Source organism: Pelobates fuscus, chromosome 1, assembly GCF_036172605.1.
Source record: "Pelobates fuscus isolate aPelFus1 chromosome 1, aPelFus1.pri, whole genome shotgun sequence".
Taxonomy (NCBI): Eukaryota; Metazoa; Chordata; class Amphibia; order Anura; family Pelobatidae; genus Pelobates; species Pelobates fuscus.
Genome location: NC_086317.1, coordinates 273,368,958 through 273,395,589, shown reverse-complemented (window position 1 = coordinate 273,395,589; position 26,632 = coordinate 273,368,958). Strand labels below are relative to the sequence as shown.

Below are 26,632 nucleotides of genomic sequence, written 5' to 3'. Positions count from 1 at the left end.
ACATACACACAGACACACACAAGACATACATACAAAGACACATATAGATGCACATACACACACACACAAGACATACATACGGACAGGCACACATACATACAGATAGACACAGACACATACATGCAAACAAACACACACACAATATTTAAGTCACCCTACTGTTTCCTACCTTTTAGATGCATGAGGGTGACTTTCTCTGGGGTCCAGTGGTGGCTCAGGCTGGTGGGAGTCAGAGTTCCCACTCTGACTCCCTCTTCTTCCTCCCACGCGGGCTCTGTGTATTCGCTGGGAGGAGTGACATGCAGTCACTTCCTCCTAGCTCGTAATCTCATCACAGGGGGCCCGGTCGCGCTGTTGAAGCGCCCAGCGCTGACCGGACCCCCTGACAATCCATCTCCATCGGGTGGCCCTGACAGCATGGGCCACCCGATGGGCACCTTAACATGGGGACCAGGCGGTTTGCCGTGCAGGCAGGGGCCGCAAATGACGATTGCGGGCACCCAGTCGCAAGGGTCTGCAGGGCGGCCGGGCCCCCTGGAGTGCCGGGCCCGGATGCAGCTGCGACCCCTGCGACCTCTGTATGTACACCAGTGGGTGGGAAGTGTATTTACAGCTAGGAGAGGAGGGAGAGGGTGGGCAGAGAAAACATTTTTTTATATATTTGAAAGGTTTACCAACTAAATTATATCTATCTATCCATCCATCTGTCTATCGATATTTCCTGTGCAGCGCTCTCATTGCCCATGGGCTTTTCAGGACTTCCTTGAAAACATTGAAGTGAGTTGTAGCTAAACTTGCATCCAATTTCCCTTAAAAAAAGGGACATTTGTAAAAGCAAAAATGATCATGTCTAATTTTAGACCTCACATTGCAATTCATTTAGAACACAAGAGCTGCCACTATCAATGGGACTGCATTATGTCAGAATGTGATGATGCCAGCCAATACCTTAAAACCACTGAAATCTTAATATCCCTTACATGATACATGAAGAAGTGATCTATAATAATACTATATTTATGATTGCAAATTATGCAATTATTTTTTGAATCAGAGCAGATGCTGTAATTGGGAACAAATTCAGTATATGCACTATTTGACAACAAACTAAATGTTTTCTTGAATATACTAGACTGCATACAAGTTAACAAATAACCTGAATTAACATAAATAATTCTTGATCTATTTACTAAGATGAATCAAAGGCCAAGTGATGGTATCAGTGATTAGTGTGCACAGAGAGAAAAAAATAAATACATACAATTGTGCAAGAGATCACAATATCGATCTTATCGGGGCGGGGCTTAACCGCGGGTCGGAGCGGACGCCATTACTCGCGGCTCCCGAGAAAAACGGCACAATCCACTTAAAATCGGGGGCAGACCCGACCATCCGACCGGCAGACAGGCACCAGCATGACCCAAGGAGCCGGTACATGCCGTTTTTCCTGCAACCCGGGCTGCAACGGCGGAAAAAGAGGCTTGCGGCCTACCACCTACCCCAGGGCCTCAACCTCGAGGAGTGGCAGCACCCGTTCCAGTTCCTGGACGCTCAGACAAAGTCAGCCACAACCATCACGCCGGGGTACTTGCCTGAAATGGGAAGGAGATCACAAAGACCCCCACAGGGGACACCAGGAGACTCCAGGGACATCGGCTCCATGCTTCAGAAGCAGGCCCAAAGTAAGATGGCTACGCCAGAAGCAGGTACAGCCACCAACACTCCCCAAAGTCCCACACAGGAGGAAACACAGCCTCAACTTGAACAACGGAACTGTGCACAAGCAGCCCCACCTTACCCAGACCTCTCCAACTTAGCCACCAAGGAAGACATTAAGGCACTACTAGCGGACTTCAGACAGACCTGGACAGCAGATATAGCTGTGCTACAGACAGATCTGCAGATGGTGACAGACAGAGTCCGCGACACAGAAGACGACATCATGGACGTAAAACAAACGGTGTCCACTATGGGCGAATCGCTCCAAGAAGTGCAGAAAGCCCAACAAACACTTTCCCTACAGCTTACTATGCTGGATGATCACTCCAGACAAAACAACCTGAAGATCAGGGGGGTGCCCGAGACCATCTCAAAGGAGGAATTGCCCACTATCTGAGGCGCCTGGTGACTTCACTAGTATCACCAACACAAGCCAAAAAAGTAACAATTGACAATATATTCCGCCTACCCAAATCATCCAGGGCCCCATCGCAGGCTGTCAGCGACATCCTTATCCACTGCACATCCGCTCAAGACAAGCGGACACTCCTAGCGGCATTACGAGACCGCACGCCCTACCAGTTCGAGGGCTCAGACCTGTCATTTTATCAAGATTTATCACGGCACACCCTACAGTGGAGGCGCACAATGACCCCAGTGACAAGCCGACTCAGAAATGACGGAATAGCGTACCAATGGGCGTCACCAAGACTACTCAGAGTGCTCCACAACGGGAACACACACACCTTATCTTCGACAGAAGAAGCCCCAGCTCTCTTCAGGACACTGGGACTAACCGCACCACCTGACGACCCAGCAAACACCCACACTTGGGACCCGGCGACGGTAGTCCCCTTCACCCCGAGATGCAGACAGGAACCACGGAATGGGACTTGAAAGACTGCCAGACAAGGCCCACACAAACAACCAAAGGCCGCCGCACCCGCACTACCTTAGCCCCAACACTTCTGTTAAGAGTTATTACTTCTGTTCGAACTGCCTACCTAGGCCAGCCTCATACCAGGGTGGTCATGTTTTACCCCCCCCCGCTTCCCCCATGGTTAGGGGAACAACACGAGCCTACCTACTCGCACTCAGCCACATAGGCCCCCAACGAGCCATACACCTGATCTCCAGCCACCACAGTCATACAATGCCGGTACATTTTTTTTTCATATACTATACCAAGCCCATACTCGACTGTATCATACTCTACGCTACTAAACTACCCTTAAGTATGGCTCACTACACACAAACCACACTCCTGTAACCTTAAGAGCGACCAGCTCTATCCTACGCATAGTTCGCTCACCAAGTTATGCCACACACATAACGCCCACACGACCGATAGCCCCTTACAGTATAACAAAAGGGGGGGCTGATAAGCTACGATCCGGCCACACTTATATAAAAAACGTGCATTGCTTCTCATGTTACTTAAATGCTATAACCCACTTGAAGATCCACTTGTGTTTAACTACTGTCCTGTTAGTACGCTAAACTTGTTAATAAAATTGTAGACAGTTACAATAATATAAAAGGAGGCAGACACTCATAGGAGAGGTTGTGTTATGTTAGCATGCTCCCAAACTGTATGAAAAACGTACATCCCCTTCATTCTATTCTGTATCCCATTTAACATGTGTCTCAATAAAAGAAAGATTGACAAAAAAGAGATCACAATATCCTCTAGGAATCAGAAGGATGGGGATCCCTTTTATTTCAGAATAAAAAATATTTTCAACGATCATACAACTGAAAAAATATACATACCATATACATGCCAAAAAAGTATTTCTAAGAGCAGCCAGCACAGAAGTCCAGTTACCTATGCTTAGTGAACATTCAATTTGGTTTAATTGTAATTGCAAATAGGCTAGTATTTAAGCTGTGTCCAACAACTGGAAATTGGATTGGAAAGTTTTGATTAGTTGTTGTATGTCTTGTATTTGGTGTATAAATGACTTCAAATATTTGTCCCAAGATTTACAGTTGTAATTAAAATTACTCAACTCCCATTGAAAATTAGGTTTATTGTCAAATTTTACAGACTTTCATCTTTTTGCAATGAACATATCAAGCAAAAGCAGTGAAATTGCTCAACACAATGAATCCTTCAAGTGGTTTTCCCAAGTTCAACTGAAAATGCAACTTATAATGACTTCTGCAGTCTCAAAATGATTCAACTCCCTGAACAGAATCCCTCACGACAGCACAAATATGCAAAACAGGTTTTGTCCCAAGCACACTTGATGCAACTAATCAAGGGCTTTATTAGTTGCACCAGGTGAGCTTGAACTGGAACACTTGAAATACCTGAACTGGCTATGGTTTTGTTGAGTGTCGCATTTGACTGCATGTTAGAAATATGCTTAAGTCAAAAGAATGGTCCAAAAAGTTAAGAGAAGAGATCATCATCCTTCACAAACAAGGATACAAAAACATAGAGAAAGCACTGAATGTGAGATACCATTGGAAGCATAGTTTGCATGTTTAAAGTTGAAGGGACAGTGGCTATACTACATGGACAGGGCAGAAAAAGGAAGCTGTCAATAGCTTGAACTAGATTTCTGAGAATACATGTTTTGAAAAACCCTTGTGTGACTACAAAATACATGCAGCAAGACGTGGTGGCAACAGGCACTGAGGTTTCAATGAGCACAGTAAACGCAGAAGGTTTTCATAACAGAACTCTGTTCTGTGATGCGGTGATACTAAACTGGAACTTTTTGGCCCAGTGGATTAGCAGTATGTCCGGAGGAAAAAGAATGAAGCATATACTGAAAAAAGCACTCAGGGCCGGCCTTAGGCATTTGTGCGCCCTGTGCAAAAAATCTTCACAGCGCCCCCACCCCCACTCCTTACCCCTTCCCACACACCCTGTCACACACACACAGGCAGGCAGACAGCCATACACACACACACAAACACACTCAGGCAGTCATACACAGACAGCCACACACAAACACACACACAGACATAGAATGTGACGGCAGATCCATTCGGCCCATCTAGTCTGCCCAGACAGTCACACATAGGCAGACAGCCACACACACACACAGGCAGACAGCCACACACACAGCCACACACAAACACACAGGCAGGCAGCCAAACACACAGAGGCAAACAGCCACACACACACACACACACACAGTCACACACACACAGACAAACAGTCAAACACACACTGTCAGACAGCCACACACACACAGTCACACACACACACACACACACACTGGCAGACAGTCACACACACACACACGCAGACAGTCACACACAAACACTCGCAGACAGTCACACACAAACACGCGCAGACAGTCACACACACACACGCGCAGACAGTCACACACACACACACACAAACATAGGCAAACAGTCACACACGCACAGGCAGACAGCCACACACAGTCAGACACACACTCACTAACAGACAAACACACTCACAGACACACACTAACAGACACAGACACACACTAACATACACACACACACACACACACTCACCCACATTAACACATTTTTTTAAATTTATTTAGACACCCCCCCAGCCTCCTTACCTTTGGGAATGCTGGGGGGGGTCTCTTCCTCCCTGGTGGTCCAGTGGCTGCTGGGCTGGGCGGGCGGCGCTGGTGGGCGGCTGGCGAGGGAGCACTTCCTCTGAGCTGTTTGCTCAGCTCCCTCGCGCGCCGCAGAGTGAGGCTGGGAGCCAGAATATGACGTCATATTCCGGCTCCCAGCCTCACTCTGCGGCGCGCGAGGGAGCTGAGCATACAGCTCAGAGGAAGTGCTCCCTCGCCAGCCGCCCGCCAGCGCCGCCCGACCGCCCGGCATGTCTGTTAGCCGCAAGGCTAACAAGACATTTGCCTTGGGCATTTGGGGGCGGCTTTTTTTGCCGCCCCCTGGAAAATGCCGCCCAAGGCAAATGCCTTGTTAGCATTGCGGCTAACAGACATGCCGTGTGAGCTATGCGGCCGCAGGGCGCCCCATGCACCATGGCGCCCTGTGCGGCCGCACAGCTCGCACACCCCTAAGGCCGGCCCTGAAAGCACTCTGCCTACAGGTAAGCATGGTGGTGGCTCGGTGATGCTCTTGGGCTGCTTTGCATCCTCTGGCACTGGAAATCTATAGCGTGTGAAAGGCAAGATGGATTAATTGAAATATACAAGAAAATGTCATGGACATCTTTGGACTTTCCAACAAGACAACGATCCCAAGCACACCTCAAATTACACTAAGGCTTGGTTGCAGAAGAAGTCCTGTAAAAATTCTACAGTGGCCATCACAGTCATGTGACTTGCACCCCATAGCAAATCTCTGGTTGGATTTGAAGAAGGCGGTTGCAGAACACAAACTAAAGAATATTACCAAACTGGAGACCACACTGAAGTCATTATGTTGCATTTTCATATAGATAGAAAAATATATAGATCGATAGATGTGGAGATGATAAACATAACTAAATAAATCAAAGCCACTTAGAAAATGTCTGAAACACAATATTATAATTGATGGAAAAGTAGCCATTCATTTGTCATATTGTAATTTAAATACATATTTTTTACACTCCAGTTAAAGTTGCTGGATGCTGGCAACACACCACAAAAAAAGCAGAAAGCAGTACAGCACTCAGTTGCCAATAGAGAGTCAGTCAGGAATAGAGATCAAATTATGTCCTTTGATCATTAGTCATAACTGTGCCAGTAACTCTTTGGATTTGTTTATCAATGTTAAAGCTTCTAAAGTGCTTACAGAACTGTAAGGATGTTTCAACATATTTTAATTGTTTGGAATTAAGCTTCTTGTTAAACGTGGTTTTATTCTGTTTAGAAAGTGATGTATGCGTTACATAGAGTAGGCTAACATCACTTGCATTGTAATAAGTATTTAATGTAGTAGGAATATTCAGCACATATTAAAATTTTCATAGATTTTTTTTCTGGCAATAGCTAATATGGACTCAATATATAAATATTTTATTAGTACACATTTGCACATGTTCTTTTACAGCTCCAACATGTACTGTATATATATTATGTATTTTTTCATGTTGTTGATTTATTACCTTCTTAATAAAATATTTAATGGTTGACTAATGTATGCCTGGACAAGATTAAATTAACTTTATAGCTATGTAGATTATTTGGAAAAGTCCATTAATTTCAATCTTTCTATGATTTTATGCTTGCTAGTTCAGAAGAAGAGCACACCGATCAGTTCCAGTTATTGCCCATTTTATATTCCTAGTAATTAGTTAGTTCTGCTCCCCCACCCCCATTTTCATCAGCTATTGTATCTAAGAGGTGAATATATAAATTTCTATTTTGTTATTTTATTATTTGCTATGAAGGAGTGTGTTTTATGCAACAATCTCTAGGTAGGAGGTACATTATTTAAATCCACATATCCACATTAATTCCAGGACCCAAGGTTTACCCGCAGAACATTGCCCGCAGCAAACACTGTCTTCACCCACCTTCCTTCTTCCTACATCCTGCTGCCCTCTCTTCCCCATGTAAAAGATGCACATGCACTCGGCCATCCACCTGATCTAAATCTCACGCCCCCATTGAAGGCACTTTCAGTGGAGGACTCTTTCATTGGCACTCTGACTGGTCTGCGGCTACGCAGCCTCACATGCAGCAAACTGTAATTAATTGTGTGTTCTGATACTTTTCTATAATATTTTCCACAATTTGAGCTACAAAAGCACTTCTGTGTGATTGGATCAGATGACCCTGATGCCGGATCACCTTTTTTGCACCTTCTGTGCATCACTTCTGGTAGATAAGAACAACTGCATACTGGGGACACCTTACAAGCATTGCCGTTCTGAATATGCTCTGACCCAGTTGTCTAGCCATCACTATTTGTACCTTATCAAAGTCACTCAGATCTTTTCACTTGCCAAGTTTTCATGCTTCAAACACATGAAATGCAAGAACTGACTGTTCACTTGCTGCCTAATATATCCTGCCCCTTTACAGGTGCATTATACCAATATAATCAATGTTTATATGTATATATATATATATATATAGATAGATAGATAGATAGATAGATAGATAGATAGATAGATAGATAGATAGATAGATAGATAGATAGATAGATAGATAGATAGATAGATATTAATATCTCCCATCCTACATGGAATAATTTCTGGGCAGTTGCATGACTACTCCCGTATTATTAAACACCAGTCAACTAATTAATTTAACCTGTTGCGTCCATTAACCCCTCACTACTGGAATCATGTATAGATAATACCGAGGATATGTTTTCATGTGAACATTACATTTTGTTTTGCAACTCGTGTCTCTACAGCATAGCCAGTGCTACAATTACAGAGCTGACTGTTGGGATCTATAAATCTCAATGGGCAGGGTCTGCATAGCTCTCAGTGCAGGTCTGCACCTCCATCTGGACACAGATCACTAATATAATATATATGCATCGACAACTGGATGCATATGGGATAATGTATATGTGAGAGAATTTTATATTATAGACTATGTGAGGAAAAAGTTACATATTCAGAAAACTTACAATACTGTTCTCTTACCTGTTACTTCATTATTTGTAAATATTTGTATTTAATGGGTATTTCTGTGCTACCAAAACTTTGAAAAAATGTTTTTTTTTTCATTTAATAATGTGTTATATGGGCTTTTTGAAGCAAAAATTAAATGTTAACATTACTTTTCAGGACACCCAAAATACTCAGCCTCTGGTGGTTTTTTTTCGCAGACAGCTTAGTAGTGACTGCTTATTTATGCTTAAATAATGCATAATAAAGCAGATAACAATACATTTTGTGCTACTGTATGTTACTAAGTAGGAAGTAGTAGCTAACATTAATTATTCTTTCATAAATTAGATGACTATCATGAAAATCCTGCTGTACTGAAATAGTTATTTCTCTGTTCTTTACAGAAGAACTAAAGGGGCCTTTGGAAGAATATGTCCACAAGCGATATCCCGGATTGGTTAAAGTGGTCCGAAACCATAAGCGAGAAGGTTTGATTCGTGCTCGAATAGAAGGTTGGAAAGTTGCCACTGGGGAAATCACTGGCTTTTTTGATGCACATGTAGAATTTACAGCTGGCTGGTAGGTAAACAGAAACATTTATCTGTAAACATTATCCGCATTAAACCGGATGCATTATAGTATAATTTCAGTTTTTTGGATTTTTAAAATGCATGTAATGCTCTATCAATTAGTTATTACTTAAATTAACTGGTTTTAATTTAATTAACACAAGCATATACATAATTTTATGAACTGTAAATTAATGGCATTATAAATATGTTTTAAACTAATCCTAAAATACATTAATCAAACCAAGATACTGCCTTGTGTCATATAATAAGTTTAAAAGGTTACTCAACCCACCAAGACCACTTATGGTTTTAGAACTAGACATGTGCTTTCGTTTTTTTACTAATACAATTTCGTCCGAAAATTCAGGTTTTTTCATATTCGTTTACTAAAACGTAAACGGAAGCCCTACAAACAAAATATTAATAAAACAAAAGGGCAGATGCTGAATGCATTACCTTTTCATTTTGTTATTTTAATAGACTCTGTGCTGCAGGGAAATTAACCCACACAGCACATAAAAATAACACTGCGCATGCCCGAAAAAAACCCCAAGGAGGCAGCCGGCAGCGCTGTCAGGATTACTAATTGATCCAGTACGTAGGATTCTGTCACACCTAGGACTAAAAGGTAACGTATTACCTGGCCTTAGAATGGCCGGACTTAACGTACCAAAGAATAGTGAGGATACTTGCCGAGGACGGGGGACACAGGATGGGACACGATAAGGAAGTCAGGGATACCAGAAAACAGGGAAGTCAAACGAAGCCAAAGTCAATAACAAGAAATAAACGCTCAGGAACACACTCTCAGACAGCCACTAAGGAAAACCACGACAGGACAATGAGGAAAAGAAGAATTATGTTTAAATAAGCCCTTAACAACTTTGATTGGACGAAATCGGCCTTTGACCCCAGAATGTGCACGCACATCTCTCGGGTGACGTCACACGCACACCAACATCGTTATCGACATGGGCAGATGTGGGGCTATAATTGGGTGTGGATCTGCAGCGGCTGTCATCCATCATCATGTTGCAAGAGTCAGTTATGCAGACGCACGGCCGCTGTGTGCAGATACCGCAAGGTGAGGAGCAATATGTTACATTACCCCCCCACCTGAAGACTGGCCACCGGGCAGGTAGGATCGGGCTTGAGAGGAAACTTGGCGTGGAAAGAACGAATCATGCGGCCAGCATGAATGTCGGATGCCGGAACCCAAGAACGTTCGGCAGGCTCATACCCTTTCCAATTAACTAAATACTGCAAAGAGCCACAAGAAAATCTGGAATCAATTATGGAGGAAACCTCATACTCCTCCTGACCAGAAACAACCAATGGAGGAGGGGGAATACTTGGGACAGTATATCTATTGCAAACAAGCGGTTTGCGTAAAGAAACATGAAAGGTATTAGGAATCCACAAGGAGTCAGGGAAAGAGAATACAAAACAGGGTTCATTTTATGAAGAACACGAAATGGGCCAAGGAATCTTGGAGCAAACTTCATGCTAGGAACTTTATGTTTGACATTGCGTGATGATAACCACACCCTCTCACCCACCTGGTAAACAGGGTTGGCACACCGCCGTTTATTAGCATGAAATTTAAAACGATCAGCCGCAGTTTTGAGAGCGGAATGAACCTTGGTCCACATATCACGAATAGAAGCAAGGTGATCATCCAAAGCAGGGATAGCTGTGTCAGTGAAAAACAGCTGGCAGCACAGTAGGATGACGATTGACGACCTTTAGTAACAAAGAAAAGACTATGACCCGAAGAGTCATAGCAAACTCAGGCCAGGGTACTAATTCGGACCAATTATCTTGAGCATGGGCATCCGCAGGAAGTTTTCCGGGTTGGGGTGGGGGGCATAATTGTAATGACATCCATGTTTTCACAACTATGGTGTCAGGAATATATGTTTGTTTTCCTGACACTATAATGTTCCTTTAATCAAATTAAAGGAACATTCGGGTCATCATAACAACTTCATCTAAATGAAAATGCTATGATGCCAGGAGGCCCCTGGGAGTGCCCTTTTCTTTAAGGGGTGAAACCGCTCTCAAATAGTTAAACCCCAAAGACTTCCTCCAGCTCCAGATCTCCAGGTCGCTCAGTGGTATTCGGCTTCTGAAACGGAACGTCAGGCATGGGTGCCGCTGATTGAATAGAGTGGTTAGCTGACACTCTAAGCCAATCGCTAGTTCCCGATTCATAAAAATGTTTTACATTTTTATGAATAGGGAGCTACTGGTTGGCTTAGAGTGCCAGCTGACCGCTCTAGTCAATCAGCGACGGCTCTCTGTGTTTCCTGACACTCAGCAAATAAAAGTGAACACATTAACACTGATATTTTTTTTACCTGGGGAGATAAGAAGGTCCAAAGTTTCCCTGCCAGGCCCAGGTAGCAAAACTTTATGATGTGGTGTCCAGAATGAAGTGGAGGGATCACGTCACTTGTCCTTCCTGCTCCAATCTCATTTTCTTCTCCTTAATTTGACACAGTCTTCTTTTTCTTCTGACACTGTCTTCTCTCCTCCTTGGCTCCTACTGCTCCTTTACCTTTCTGCTACTTTCTGCTTATTTTGTGCCCTTCTGCTCCTTTCTCTTTCTGATCCCTTTCTGCTCCTCGCTGCCCTTTCTTCTCCTTTTAAATCCTTTCTGTTCCTTCTCTTACTTTACCTTTGTGATCCTTCTGTCCCTTCTTACTAATTTCTGTTCCTTCTCCTTTCTGCTCCTTCTCTTAATTTACCTTCCTGCTCCTTGCTGTTCTTTTTTGCTCCTTCTCCTACTAAACCTGTGCATCTTATGATTCTTTCTGCTCCTTTACCGTTGTGCTCCTTCTGTCCCTTCCTACCCCTTTCTGCTCATTGCAGACCCTTCCTGCTTCTTGCTGACTTTTTCTGTTCCATGTAGACCCTTTCTGTTCCTTGTAGACCCTTTCTGTACCTTCTCCTACTTTACCTTTGTGCTCCTTCTGATTCTTTATGCCCCTTCCTGCTCCTTGCTGCCTCTTCCTACTCATTGCTGACCCCTCCTGCTCTTTGCAGATCCTTCCTACCCCTTCCTGCTTCTTGCTGCCCCTTCTGCTTCTTGCTGACCCCTCCTGCTTCTTGCTGACCCCTCCTGCTTCTTGCTGACCCTTCATGCTCATTTCTGCTCCTTCTACTTTACCCTCCTGCTCCTTGCAAACCTTGCCTACCCCTTCCTATTCCTTGCTGACCCCTCCTGCCCCTTGCAGAACTTTTCTGCTCATTTCTGCTCCTTCTACTTAACATTCCTGTAGGCTGTCTCCCCCCCATTCCTCACTTACCTGATCTATATGCTGCCCTCTCCATGCCTCACTTACCTGATCACTATATGTAGGGTGAGATAGAGGCAAAAAATGGCTACAAAATTCAAAATATAAACAAAGAAAAAATTAGACCTGTGCTGCAAATACTAAAGTCTCAACAGTGTATATACAACCAAAAAACAAACACGAGTCTTGCATATCCAGTATAGGTGTGCATACCCAGGTGCTACCACAAGCAAAGTTTCGAGCAGCAGCCCTTTCTCATTGCTAATGTCCCCATCCCACACTTACCTGATTTGCAGGCTGGGAGTTGGTGGCTGCACTCTGTGCTGCTCCGCTGCAGATGCAGTCAGGAGAGAGAAGCAGGGATAAGCTGTAGCTTCCTATCCCTGCCTTTCACCATTCACAGTACCACCTAATGTATTCTCACACTGAAAGGAAAAATAGTTGCACAAGCTGAAAAATTCAGGGGGTGGAGGGGTTAAGTACCTCCCCTTGCCCCTCCCCTGTGGATGCCCATGATCTTGAGTGCTATTAACAAAACAACGCAAATATAATTCTAAAGACTGGTCAGCCCTCTCAGCCATGCCATTAGTTTGGGGATGATAAGAGGAACAATTCAATGCCCAACTGTTTATTGAAAGCCCTCCAAAATCGAGACACAAACTGAGAACCTCTGTGAGAGACAATATTGTGAGGGATGCCATGCAAATGGACAATTTCATGTATAAAAATAAGAACCAGGTCTTGAGAGGAAGGCAATTGTTTGAGAGGAACAAAATGAACCAGCTTGGAAAAGCAGTCAACCACCATAGGGATGGTGGTATAGCCATTAGAACTAGGAAGTTCCACGATGAAATCCATGGACAAATGGGACTACAGAACACTAGGTACGGGAAGTGGATGTAACAATCCACACGGAAGCTTATGAGGTACTTTGGAAACTGCACATATGAAACAGTCCTGCACATATTCTTTAACATCTTTCCTGAGGGAATCCCACCAAAAAGATCTCATGATAGCGTGGTTTATTGCATGGTGCCTGAGACTGAGCCTCCATGATGGCGTCAATTAGAGGAGAGGATAAGGAAAGAACAGTGGAAGCGATGATACACTCAGGGGGAATAATAGGGGATGTCTCTTGTCCCTGTACTGATTCTGTATCGAACTGTCTAGACAAGGCATTTGCCTTCACGTTTTTTGGACCAGGTCTGTAAGTTATCAGAAAGATAAAGCAAGAAAAGGAACAAAGACCATCTAGCCTGTCTAGAAGATAGTCGTTTAGCATTCCCTATATAAGCCAAATTCTTATGGTCAGTAATGATCAAAATGGGGTGCTTGTAATCTCTAAAAGATGTCGCCACTGTTACATTATCATAATTATGCTCAGCTGGAGACAACTTTCTAGAGAAGTACCCACACAGATGCAAAGGGGTATCCTGACTTTCCATCTGAGAGAGAACAGCCCCTACCCCAGTTTCGGAGGCATCAACCTCCAGTATGAAAGGTTTGCTGGTGTCTGGATATCCTAATATGTCAGCAGAGGCAAACTTTGAGAAGTTCAAATGCTTCTCTAGCCTACTTAGACCATATTGTACTGCTAGCCCCCTTGTGTGTGATATTGTTGACGGGGGCTCTCACAGAAAAAAAAAACCTTTGATAAATCTCCTGTAATAGTTGGCAAAAACAAAAAATCTTTGAATGGCTATTAGGCAATCGGGCAACGATATAATTTTTTTTACAAATTTGGTTTGAAAACTAATGGTTTGTGGATGAAATTCGGGATTGACAAATTACATTTTTATTTAGTAAGAAATCATTTTCTATGAAACAAAAATTTCACTGGTGCACATGTCTATTTAGGACCATATGTAGATAGATATGCATAGAACTCTGTTCTGGGCTTTGATAAAATTAATACAATTACCCACATACAAACTGTTAGGCTGATTTAATGACAGGACAGAAAGATGAAGAAGCACCCTTGTTAAAAATGTCAAATACCAACTGGGAATACTCATGCAGATCTATTAAAGTCTTCAGGTAAGGAGAAGGGAATCACCACAGCTTAACAAAACCATATTAGATATAGATAAACTATACACAGTACACGGCCCAGTCAGTGATAAACAGGGGTGGACTGACCGGTCGGGCACTTCGGACATGGTCCGAGGGCCCGGCCGGGAGGGGGGCCCGCCATCAGGGGGCCCGGCCGCCCCTTTAAATGCTGCAGCCGCCTTAGCGCTCTCTTAAGAGCGCTCAGGCGGCCGCAGCTTCTCACCTCCCCTCCCCGTAGCGTGGCCGAGCTGCTCTGCGTCCGCGGTGCCGGCCGGAGTGATAGGAAGGTGCACACATACTGAGTGTGCACCTTCCTGTCAGTCCGGCCGGGTACAGGAAACAGAAACTCCTGTTCCGCGCGGAACAGGAGTTTCTGTTTCCTGTACCCGGCCGGACTGACAGGAAGGTGCACACTCAGTGTGTGTGCACCTTCCTATCACTCCGGCCGGCACCGCGGACGCAGAGCAGCTCGGCCACGCTACGGGGAGGGGGTAAAAAGAGACAGGGAGGGAGAGAGGGAGGGGAGGGGGGGAGTTGAGGGAGGGGAGGGGGGGAGTTGAGGGAGGGGAGGGGGGGAGTTAAAAGAGAGAGGGAGGAGGTAAAAGAGAGAGGGAGGGGGGGATTAAAAGAGAGAGGGGGGGTTAAAAGAGAGAGGGGGGTTGTTAAAAGAGATGGTTTAAAAGAGAGAGGGAGGGGGGTTTAAAAGAGGGAGGGGGGGTTAAAAGAGAGAGGGGGTTAAAAGAGAGAGGGGGGTTAAAAGAGAGAGGGGGGGTTAAAACAGAGAGGGGGTTGTTAAAAGAGAGAGGGGAGGTTAAAAGAGAGAGGGGGGTTAAAAGAGAGAGGGAGGGGGGCTAAAAGAGAGAGGGAGGGGGGTTAAAAGAGAGAGGGGAGTAGGGGGGGTAAAAAGAGAGAGGGGAGTAGGGGGGGTAAAAAGAGAGAGGGAGGGGGTAAGAAGAGGGAGGGGGGGTAAGAAGGGAGGGGGAGTAAGAAGAGGGGGAGGGGGGAGTAAAAGAGGAAGGGGGGAGTAAGAAGAGGGGGGAGGGGGTAAGAAGAGGGGAGAGTAAGAAGAGGGGGGGAGTAAAGGGGGTAAGAAGAGGGGGAGGGGGAGGGGGGTAAGAAGAGGGGGAGGGGGGAGTAAGAGGAGGGCAATTGCCCCCTCCCCTGTCCGCAGGCACCGTGCGGGCAGCCGTCAGGGGAGGGAGGAAGAGAGGACCCGGGAGCTCAGCCTGCAGCTCCTCTGGGTCCTTCTTGCGCGAGCACAGATCGTTGCCGCGGTTACCACGGCAACGTTACGGCTCTTGCAAGAGTAAACTCTAGCCCTGGAGCTACGGGCTAGAGTTCACTCTCAACACTGTGACTACCAGGTATTCCTGGTGGTCGCAGTGGTGAGAGTGAACTTTAGCCCCATAAACACACTGCCCCCACACACCATACACATTCACACACTGCCCCCATACACACACACCATACACATTTACACACATTGCCTCACACACACACACTGCCCACCCATACACACACAGCCCCCATACTAACATTGCCACACACATACACAGCCCCCTCGTACACACATTGCCCCACACACCCTACACATTCACACACTACACCCCCTCACACACACTGGACCTTTCACACACACTGCACCCCTTACACATTGCACCACTGCTCCTATACCCTACTACAGCCTCATATCCCAGCAGACCCCAGGTAAGTTGTCAAACTGTTCTTAAACGGTTTGACTACTTACTCTGGGAGGGGGGCCCGGCCCTCCTGGCACCATAACGACTACACAGAGTAGTAGTGGTTATTGTGCATGGATTATTTCTTTAAATAATCTACGAGTGCCCCAGTAGCCAGCAAGCCAGCCAACCCACAGGCCAGCGAGCCCACAGGCTGGCCAGTAGACAGCCAGACAGCCTACAGGCCACCAGTTAGGCTTAAAGCCAGCAAACCCACAGCCTGCCAACCGCAGCCAGCAAGCCACAGCCTGCCAGCCAGCAAGCCACAGCCTGCCAGCCGCAGCCAGCAAGCCCACAGCCTGCCAGCCGCAGCCAGCAAGCCCACAGCCTGCCAGCCGCAGCCAGCAAGCCCACAGCCTGCCAGCCGCAGCCAGCAAGCCCACAGCCTGCCAGCCGCAGCCAGCAAGCCCACAGCCTGCCAGCCGCAGCCAGCAAGCCCACAGCCTGCCAGCCGCAGCCAGCAAGCCCACAGCCTGCCAGCCGCAGCCAGCAAGCCCACAGCCTGCCAGCCGCAGCCAGCAAGCCCACAGCCTGCCAGCCGCAGCCAGCAAGCCCACACAGCCTGCCAGCCGCAGCCAGCAAGCCCACAGCCTGCCAGCCGCAGCCAGCAAGCCCACACAGCCTGCCAGCCGCAGCCAGCAAGCCCACAGCCTGCCAGCCGCAGCCAGCAAGCCCACACAGCCTGCCAGCCACAGCCAGCAAGCCCACAGCCTGCCAGCCACAGCCAGTAAGCACACAGCCTTCCAGCAAGCCCACAGCCTGCCAGCCACAGCCAGCAAGCCCACAGCCTGCCGGCAGTAGCCAGCAAGCCCACAGCCTGCCAGCAAGCCCACAGCCTGCCAGCCGCAGCCAGTAAGCCCACAGCCTTCCAGCAAGCCCACAGACTGCCAGCCAGCAACAGTAATTAAGGTAAGAGGAGCCAACTTGGCCTAGGTATCAGCTATGTTGTGTTGCTATATTGTGAATAGGAACCATAGTGTTGGAGAGACCCCCTCCAGGCCCCATTAGACTCCATTGTAGTCTCTAATGGGACCTGGAGGAAATTCTTTCTAACACACTCTCTAAAGGACACTGAGACAGCCTCTGCTAGAATGCTCCCCCCCTCCATGGCCCATTAGCCCTCAATTGTAGTCTCTACTGGGGCCTTGAAGGGATTATTGCACTTTTGTTCCTTGTGTCTAAAGATTGTGTAGGGTGTGGCTGGAGGCGGTGCATGGAGGCGGGCCATGGGTGGCGCTTGCTGCGGAGTATGGGTGGGGCCTGTAAGGGGGCCCTTGATTTATTTTGCCCGGGGGCCCTGAGGGTTCTCAGTCCGCCCCTGGTGATAAACCCCCACTAATAATCAGAAGAGGGTACTATGAAGCAAAATGACCATGGGAAAAACTTATCAGAAGACCAGGAGCTAATATATATATTAAAATTTATAAAATGGATGAATACAATTAATAAATGTAAAAAAATATGTATAAAATTAATATCACAGGATCAAGTAAAAAATATACTTATGTATTAAGTTTATATTTTTTAATATATCAGCTCCTGGTCTTCTGATCAGTTTTTCTACTGGTCATTTTGCTTTATACAGTGTTCTTCTTAAGGTTTGTATGGTAACCTTTGGACCAGTTTTTAGAGTGGTAGTTAGTTGACATACCACTACTAAATGCAGAGCATCACAATTGCTGTTCCTATAAGTGAGTATGAGTGTGAGATGAGGCCTTGGCGTTGTGGGAGTTACTGCAGGATGTAAATGCAGAGCATCACAATCGTTGTTCCTATGAGTGAGTATGAGTGTGAGATGAGGCCTTGGCATTGTGGGAGTTACTGCAGGATGTAAAACCAGAGCATCACAATCGCTGTTCTTATGAGTGAGTATTAGTGTGAGATGAGGCCTTGGCGTTGTGGGAGTTACTGCAGGATGTAAAACCAGAGCATCACAATCGCTGTTCCTATGAGTGAGTATGAGTGTGAGATGAGGCCTACATCTCCAACAATATTATTACATTAGACAGCCGACGGTAGACTCATTACAGCTTGATAGATACATCTCTATGTGACACACAATCAGGACTTGGGCTGTGGAAGGCTTTATAGTTCATCTCTAGCTTGATTTCGCCTAACTGTAAGACCCATGATGCTCTGGGTTACACTCTATTACGTTTTTGCTTTTTATTGAAGTTATATATTTACATGTTTGTACTGACATGATTGTGTGAACAGCACCGTGACTTGAAAACACTGAATCTTATAAATGCTTTATGTGCAGGAAATGCATGTTTTATGTGAAAAAACTCAATAAAGTAGGATTTGCAGAAAAAAAATCAAATATGTCAGCTCTGGCAGCACAATGAAATCCTGCACAGTCTAGGTCCTTGTACTAGAACAACATTCGCAAACTGAAGGGACTGTAGCACTAAAAGTACCATTTAATTAGTGAAAAATAGGACATGAATGCACTGATGTAATAATGGATTGGTTCTCGTAAATGAAAGATCAACTTTTATTGCAGATGTTGTGACAGAGTGAAAATATAACAGTAATAAAAACAATAATAATGATGATAATACTTTCAAAAGCATTCTACAAAACTGTCAAATAAGCACCCTGGATTTTTCCTGGTCTGTGCAATTTACAGATGTTTTAGGCAGCGTTAGCATTATTAAATGTCGTTAATGTTGGGAAATAATGAAAACGCAAGATATCACTGAAGAGGATCTTCTTACTGAAGAAACAGTCTCAAGAATTCATGTGTTAGATTTATTGAAGTGTGAAATTGTGTAATTTTGCTTTACATGTGCTTTGGTACAGGAGATACAATTGCATATTTAATACTAAATAGAAACTTAAAAGCGAGAATTCATTAACTTTTGATGTTATGTTTTAAAAGATTAGTTGCTACATTTTCAATTATTGGAGATAAAATGTGTGAGAATACCTATAGCATTTCGAGCTGTGAAGATATTAACATAGATTTGTTTGTCAGCTTAAAGGGACATCATTGTCACCAGAATAACTACAGCTTAATGTAGTTGTTACTTCAGGCTTTTTAATGTAAACACTGCCTTTTAAGAGAAAAGCCAGCGTATACATTACTGCCTAGGAACACCTCTAGTGGCAGTCACTCAGACATTCTTAGTGGGTCAGTACTGCACAGTGTTTAACACTGATGTTCAGCATCTCTACCTCTATTTCTCTGCATGCACACTCTCCATGCGCAATAGCCTCACAATGATTTCGTATGAAAAAGCAATGGATTGGCTGAGATTGTCATATTTGGTGATGCCAGCCAAGAAGGTGGATCAGGGAGGGGCCAGCCACAATTAGACCGGCGTGATACAGGAAAAAAAGGTGAGTAAAACATATTTTTAAAGTAAGCAGAGGGGGAGCGGGAACTGTATTTTTACAACTATAGTGTTAGGAATACATGTCTGTATACTATATACTATAGTGTTTCTTTAATCAAAAGTTATATATAAAATAAAACAACGTAAGAGCCATATTTTAAGTTGAAATTAATTATATAATTGCCAGTCTCCAGGGTGCTCACATGAGCCCCATGTACCTTTGCTGGAAACAATTTGCAACTGCCTTGTTTATTATAAAGATTATCAGTAAAAGATATCTTGTGAGCTGGTGTTAACATTAGTCTTGTGAAAAAAGGGAGAAAATATGTGGTTTGTCTGAATCAATTTGTTCAAAAACAAGAAAAATGTGGGTGATTTGGGTATCGTCCACATGGTATTTTGGTTTAGACAAATTTTGTCCATGCAAATATATATTATTATTATTATTATTATTATTTACCTGTTACTTTTTTCCCCTCTATTGGTCACTTCTCACTTTATCTAAGAATAAAATAAACAATTCGTGTCTGTCCTCTGTCGGCTTTTTTTTCCCATCAATCGTGTTTTATTTTGGCGCCATGGATGAAACTCTGAATCGTAAAACATATGAAATGAGTGTTTTGTTTTGGAAATTCATAAATATTGTGTTTCAGAGTTTGGGAATTCGGATGGAACCCCAATTTCCCAAAACATTTTCAACAGTGTTGAACCATCACACTCAAAACTGGGTTGTTTGTAAATAGCAGATATGGACCTCTTACTCACTTTGCAGATGGATATCAGCTACATCTCAATGATGAAGCTCAGGAAAGCCAACATGATTAGCTAAGTTTACTGTATTTTTCATGCAGTGGACACATAGCTGACCTTTTGATTCTCGACTGCTTTTGTGGGTTTGTTCAGTCTAATACACAATTAGTACAGCTTTTCTCCTTAATGAATAAAACTTGTTTTCGACCTGAATGGGTGATGCAAGAAAATAGTGACAGAACAGACAAATTAGAAAATAAAATTTGTAATAAGGCCGATGCCCACAGCTCTTTATTTAAAATAAATCTGGCTGAACAAGAGTAAGTTTGATCTTTAAAAATCAAACAGATGGATTTTGAAGACTGATCTCACTGAAAAAAACACTGTTCAGTGTTACAGAGTCTATGCCATCTCAATAACTAGGCGTCTTTGTATCTGCTTACTATTGCATTAGCCCACAATCTGGATTCAGAGACTCTCTAATCAAGTGATTTAGGAGGCCGCCTAAGTCTTCGAGCTGATTGGGGCCTCGCAGCCACCTAAATTACCTTAGTGCAGAGTAACATGTCGGGTCTTTGGTCTCTGACCGAGGACCCGACACAGGAGGGGGCCCGGCGGCTTGCCCTTTATGCTGTCAGGTGTGGGGCACCTATGTACATTTTGCCCTGGGGGAGAGCCAGCAACCAGTCTACAGATCTGCTGGGTGTCAGCTGCAGACTGAGGTGTCTTGCGATCTCCAGCTAATCAGAGCATTGCCACAGGTTGCAACGGCAACACTGTTTGTCTGGACTTACCACATGGTCTGCAGCTCTGTACCCCGCAGAGCTGCAGACCAAAGAGCCAGCCACTGGGGAAAGCTGCCCACCAGACCACCAGGGGAATCCACCAGAACACAGGACCACCAGGGAAAGTGACACTGGACCATCAGGGAATAATTAAAGGAAAAAAAAAGGTATTTATAATCTCCCCCACCCTGTCACCCCACATCCACCCTCTCACTACCCCTTCCTTCTTACAGCCACCCACCCTTTCACAGCCCCCATACCCTCTCTCATCCCCCACCATCTCTCAGCCTCCTACCCTCTCACAGTCCCCCCTAGCCACTCACAGCCCTCCTAACCTCTCACAGCCCTCCTAACCTCTCACAGCTCTCATACTCAGACCCCCACCCTCTCTTAGCCCTCCTACCCTCTCTTAGCCCCCCTACCCTCTCTCAGCCCCACGCCATCTCTCAGCCTCCTACCCTCTCACAGTCATCCTACCTTCTCACAACCATCCTACCTTCTCACAGCCCCCCTACCCTCTCACTGCCAATTCTACCCACTCAGACGCCAACCCTCTCACAGCCCCTCTACCCTCTCTCAGCTTGTCTACCCTTTCACAGTCCTCCTACCCACTCACAGCCCTCCTACAAACTCAAAGCCCTCCCCTATCCTCTCTCAGCCCCCCCACTGTTACTGTATTCTGAATTGTGTACCCATATACCAGCAGTCTCGCACATACATACCCATTGCAAAACAGACACCCCGCTACTCAGGTATACCATACGTGTTATCATCACACCAGACTCCCAGAGTAAAACTCCAAATAATAACAGACAAAAAATCCTGACCATCACCCGAAAATGGGCACAATAAGAGTTTGCTCCATAAATGTTAGAGGGCTTAATACGCCGGAGAAGAGGAAGATGGTTTTAACTGACTTAGTAAAAAACAACATAGACATAGCATTCCTAGAAGAAACAAATTTGAGAGGTTCAGATGCCCCGAAACTCAAACATCACCAATTTCCCCACGTGTACTATAATAACTACAACCAGAGTAAATCAAGAGGTGTAGCCATCTTGATAGGGAAACATGTCCCTTTCTTGTACTCAACACATATAACAGACGAATCTGGTAGATTCATCATCCTACAAGGCTTAGTGGGGACAGAACCTGTAACCCTAGTTGCCATATACCTCCCGAATAAACGCCAATGCGGGGCACTGAGGAAGATAATGGCAAAAACAAAACAACATACAAATGGCATTCTCGTAATAGGGGGAGATTTCAATATTTCCCTGGACGCCATAAGAGATAGCACATCGACTCATAGTACTCACCTTAACGCCACCAGACTTCAAATGCAGCATATCATCAAAACCCATCAACTATCCGATTGTTGGAGAGTATTTCACCCTACGACAAAAGATTATACTCACTACTCCAACCCAAACAAATCATATTCCAGAATATATTTTTTCCTAGTAGGCCACAGAGACTTGGATTTGATATCAGACACTTCCATAGGCCCAATGACCTGGTCTGACCACTCACCAATCTATCTCACGATAACCATTCCATCTCTCCCCCGCCCTAAAGGGACGTGGAAACTAAACCCCAACTTATTACAGACTAAAAAAGTGAAAGACTCAATAGAAAAGTCGATAAAACATTACTTTCAAGAAAACAAAACTCCTGACACATCCGCTTTTACACAATGGGAAGCACATAAAGCGGTAATTAGAGGGGAACTGATAAAATGGGGATCACAACTTAAAAGAGAAAAAAGCAAAAAAATTGACGACTTACATAAACAAATCTCACAGTTAGAAGAAGACCACAAACTACATATGTCGGACACGGCTTATTGCAGACTTCTTGCCCTTAGAGCCGATCTAAAATCACTCCTCCAAGATAAAGCGAAAAAGGCAATTCTATGGACAAAACAACTCCACTACGCCCAAGGAGATAGAAGTGGGAAATTTTTGGCACAAGCCTTAAAACAGAAACAAATGCTCACATACATACCCAAAATCAAACGCCCAGATGAGACTTATGCACATACCACGGAAGACATAGCTGACACTTTCCATGCATATTATACATCTCTATATAACTTAAAAGAAAAAGAGAACAACACAGAGGACATTAAAGAATATCTAGAAACCAAATTTGACACAATTCTTCCAGTGGCCGCAACAAGATCTTTAGAGGAGCCCTTTACTATAGATGAGATTAGAATGGCTTTAAAACAAACTCCACACAATAAAAGTCCGGGCCCAGATGGGTTTTCAGCCTCTTATTATAAGATGTTCCAACCAGAGCTAACCCCACATCTACTTGAAGCAATAAACTCCGTCCCCCAACATGAACACATACCAAGACAGGCCTTAGAAGCAACAATCACACTTCTGCCCAAGCCAGGGAAAGATACAGAGAAATGTGCTAGCTATAGACCAATATCCCTGATAAACGTGGATATAAAAATATTCACTAAAATGCTGGCAACTAGACTCAAACCCTTCCTACAAGACCTCATACACCCAGACCAAGCAGGCTTTGTTCCGGCTAGAGAAGCTAAAGATAATACTTAAAAAATCATAAATTTAATATACAATACAAAATATACAAATAACCCGACCCTACTTCTAGCAATTGATGCTGAAAAAGCATTTGATAGAGTAGACTGGGCCTTCATGTTCAATACTCTAGAAATGCTGGGATTTGGACAAAGATGGATAAAATGGATTAAGGCTATATACTCCAGCCCCACAGCCAGACTTAAGGTGAATGGGCAATTATCCAGACCATTCACGATAAGTAATGGCACCCGTCAGGGATGCCCGCTTTCCCCGCTATTATTCATTCTGACATTAGAACCTCTTCTACAAGCAGTGCGAAACCACCCCGGTATTAAAGGCATTACAGTTCAACAGCAAGAATATAAAGTATCGGCATTTGCAGATGATTTACTCTTCACCATAGAACGTCCCACATACAGCCTACCTAAATTGACAAAAATTATTGAAGAATACAGCAAACACTCCAATTTCAGAATTAATACAGACAAGTGCGAGATCCTTAATATCACCACACCATTTGATCAAGTAAAGAAATTAAAACAAATATTCCCCTTCCAATGGGCCACTCACTCCATTAGATACCTAGGGATCAAAGTAACCAACACTCATAAAACTCTATACAAAGAAAACTTTCCCGACCTAATAGCAGCAATCCAAAAGGACCTAGATAGATGGGACAAACCTCATTTCAGATGGATGGGAAGGATAAATATTATTTCAATGAATATTCTCCCACGCATTCTTTATCTCCTGAACACTATCCCTATACACATCCCGGGAATTTTCTTCCGAAACATACAATCTATGCTTACCAAATTTATCTGGGCCCATAAACGTCCAAGAATTGCTTTTAACTTACTAACCAAACCTAAAGAATGGGGGGGGGGGTTAGGATGCCCCAACATACAAAGATATCACAAGGCTATACACCTAGGAAGGATTTTAGAATGGTCGAGAGAGGGGAATTATAAAAAGGCATGGGTCAACATAGAACAAGCACAAACACAAACTCCACTAAGATCCCTCCCCTGGATTTTACCTAAAGATGAAGAGAAATCAACAAAAGACCTGCCAACCATCACAACTACTCTTCAAATATGGAAAACCATAAGTATGAAAGCTGACTTTACTCCGACACCCTCCCCCTACTACCCAATATCTCACAACTCAAAATTCCCTCCAGGCAGGAACAACACACTATTAACTAAACTTCAACTGTGCTCCGAAAGTAGGGGAGTGACACTACAAGACCTAGTATCCACAGATGGACTCACACCACTGACAGACCTTACCGACTCAAATCGGCCAACGCTGACACAAATGTTCCAATATCATCAGATAAAACACTTTCTATCTAAAGTAGGACTCTTACAATGGCAACCTAGAGAGGCCACTAGATTTGAGAAGCTTTGCTCTCTCCCACCCAAAACGAAAACAATATCCTTATGCTATAAAATACTACAGGAAAACACGAATGGTACACTCCCATGGTACACACTAAGAAATAATACATGGTTTCCTTCCCCAATAGAGGAAAAGAAATGGAAATCGATTTTTATGAAAATGATAAAATCCCACCCTAGCATAACGATACAAGAAATAAACTATAAATTTCTATCTCAATGGTATATCACCCCCGTAGATGTCAACAAATTTGATTCAACTGCCTCACCAATATGCTGGAGGTGTATGAAGGCACAGGGCAACTACCAACATATATGGTGGGAATGCAACAGAGTGAAAGGATTCTGGAGGGAAGTGCAGAGAATCACTGATAAAACAAGTAACATATCATTACCACTCACCCCGGAAGCGCTTCTATTCTTCCTAATCCCGGTCCCCTTAAAAAAATTCAAAATCTCTCTGGTACTTTACCTCCTAACTGCAGCCAAACTTGTGATAGCAGGTCTCTGGAGAACTGCTGGTAGACCATCAAGGCGTGAGTGGTTTCTAAAAATTGAAAACATTAATAGAATGGAGGAGTTGAGACTATCCTCGCTAGGCAAACTCCACATCTATCACACAATCTGGGACCCTTGGAATTCTTACCTAAAAAATCCAAGGTAGACTAGAATAAATTAGGGGCTGATGCAAGTTTGGAACACATATCTGTAACTAGGGGATAAATGGTCAAGCTCCACCACTCCCACCTACCCTCAATGGGTAACACAAATATACACGAACTCGGGATATGTTATGTTCTTTCATTCTTTCTTTCTTTTCAAAGTTAATGTGAAATGGTTTACAGCACTGTTGTACTAAAACGAACGAACAATGTCTTTACTATTGTATCAAAATGAAACATATGTATAACGCTATAACCCTACACCTGTACTACCAAATGTATGTAATGTGAAACTTTTAATATGAAAAAACGAAATAAAAAGAAAATAAATAAAAAAAAAAAAAAGAAAGTTACAGGGTTATACATAGTGCTAGCAAATTAAATTCTCTGGACTTTCGGCCTGGGTTCTCAGGCAGGGCCCCCAAATTACAATCAATAAAATTACTTAATTATGTAATAATGTTACATAAATATGCACGTAGAATTTAAATATATATACATATTTATATATTTGAAGTCTAGGTGTATATTTATGAAATTATTTATGTAATTATGTATGGACATATGTATATTTCGTATTATTTTTATTTATTTTTTTATACATAGATATATGTATAATTTCATTCTAAGTGTATTTTGATATATATATATATATATATATATATATATATATGTTAATATCAAAATATCGTTAGAATAAAATTACATAAATATATATATATATATAATTTTTTTCAAATTATTAAAAATGATTTTTAATTTTTTTTATTTATTTTTATATACGTATTATTTATATTTTATAATAATATATATATATATATATATATATATATACACAATATATATAGGTATTATATATATTATATATACGTGTGTAATTTAATTATACGTGTATTTTTATATTAATATATGTATATATAAATATAAAAATATACTTAGTATGACATTATATATATAAATATAATATATATACATATTATATATAGATATAATACATGTATATATATATATATATATATATATATATATATATATATATATCTTATATATATATATATACACACACATATATTATTTTTTTTACACAGATTTTTTTTTTTTTTACTTTATTTTATGATTTTCTACTTGCAGGGAGACTGCCTGTCAGCACAGACAGTCCCCCTGCAGGCAGCTACACAGACACCTATTGCGGTCATGTGATCGAGCGATCACGTGACTGCGGG

General features: G+C 43.4%; 1 protein-coding gene across 1 annotated transcript in view; it reads left to right on the top strand.

Annotated features, from left to right (window-relative positions):
- GALNT17 (polypeptide N-acetylgalactosaminyltransferase 17) overlaps positions 1-26,632 on the top strand; it is a 690,917-nt gene that overhangs the window by 311,601 nt on the left and 352,684 nt on the right. Inside the window, exon 4 of the mRNA XM_063457373.1 lies at positions 8,650-8,824. Coding sequence (XP_063313443.1) covers positions 8,650-8,824 — 175 coding nt within the window. The remainder of the gene's footprint in view (positions 1-8,649; positions 8,825-26,632) is intronic.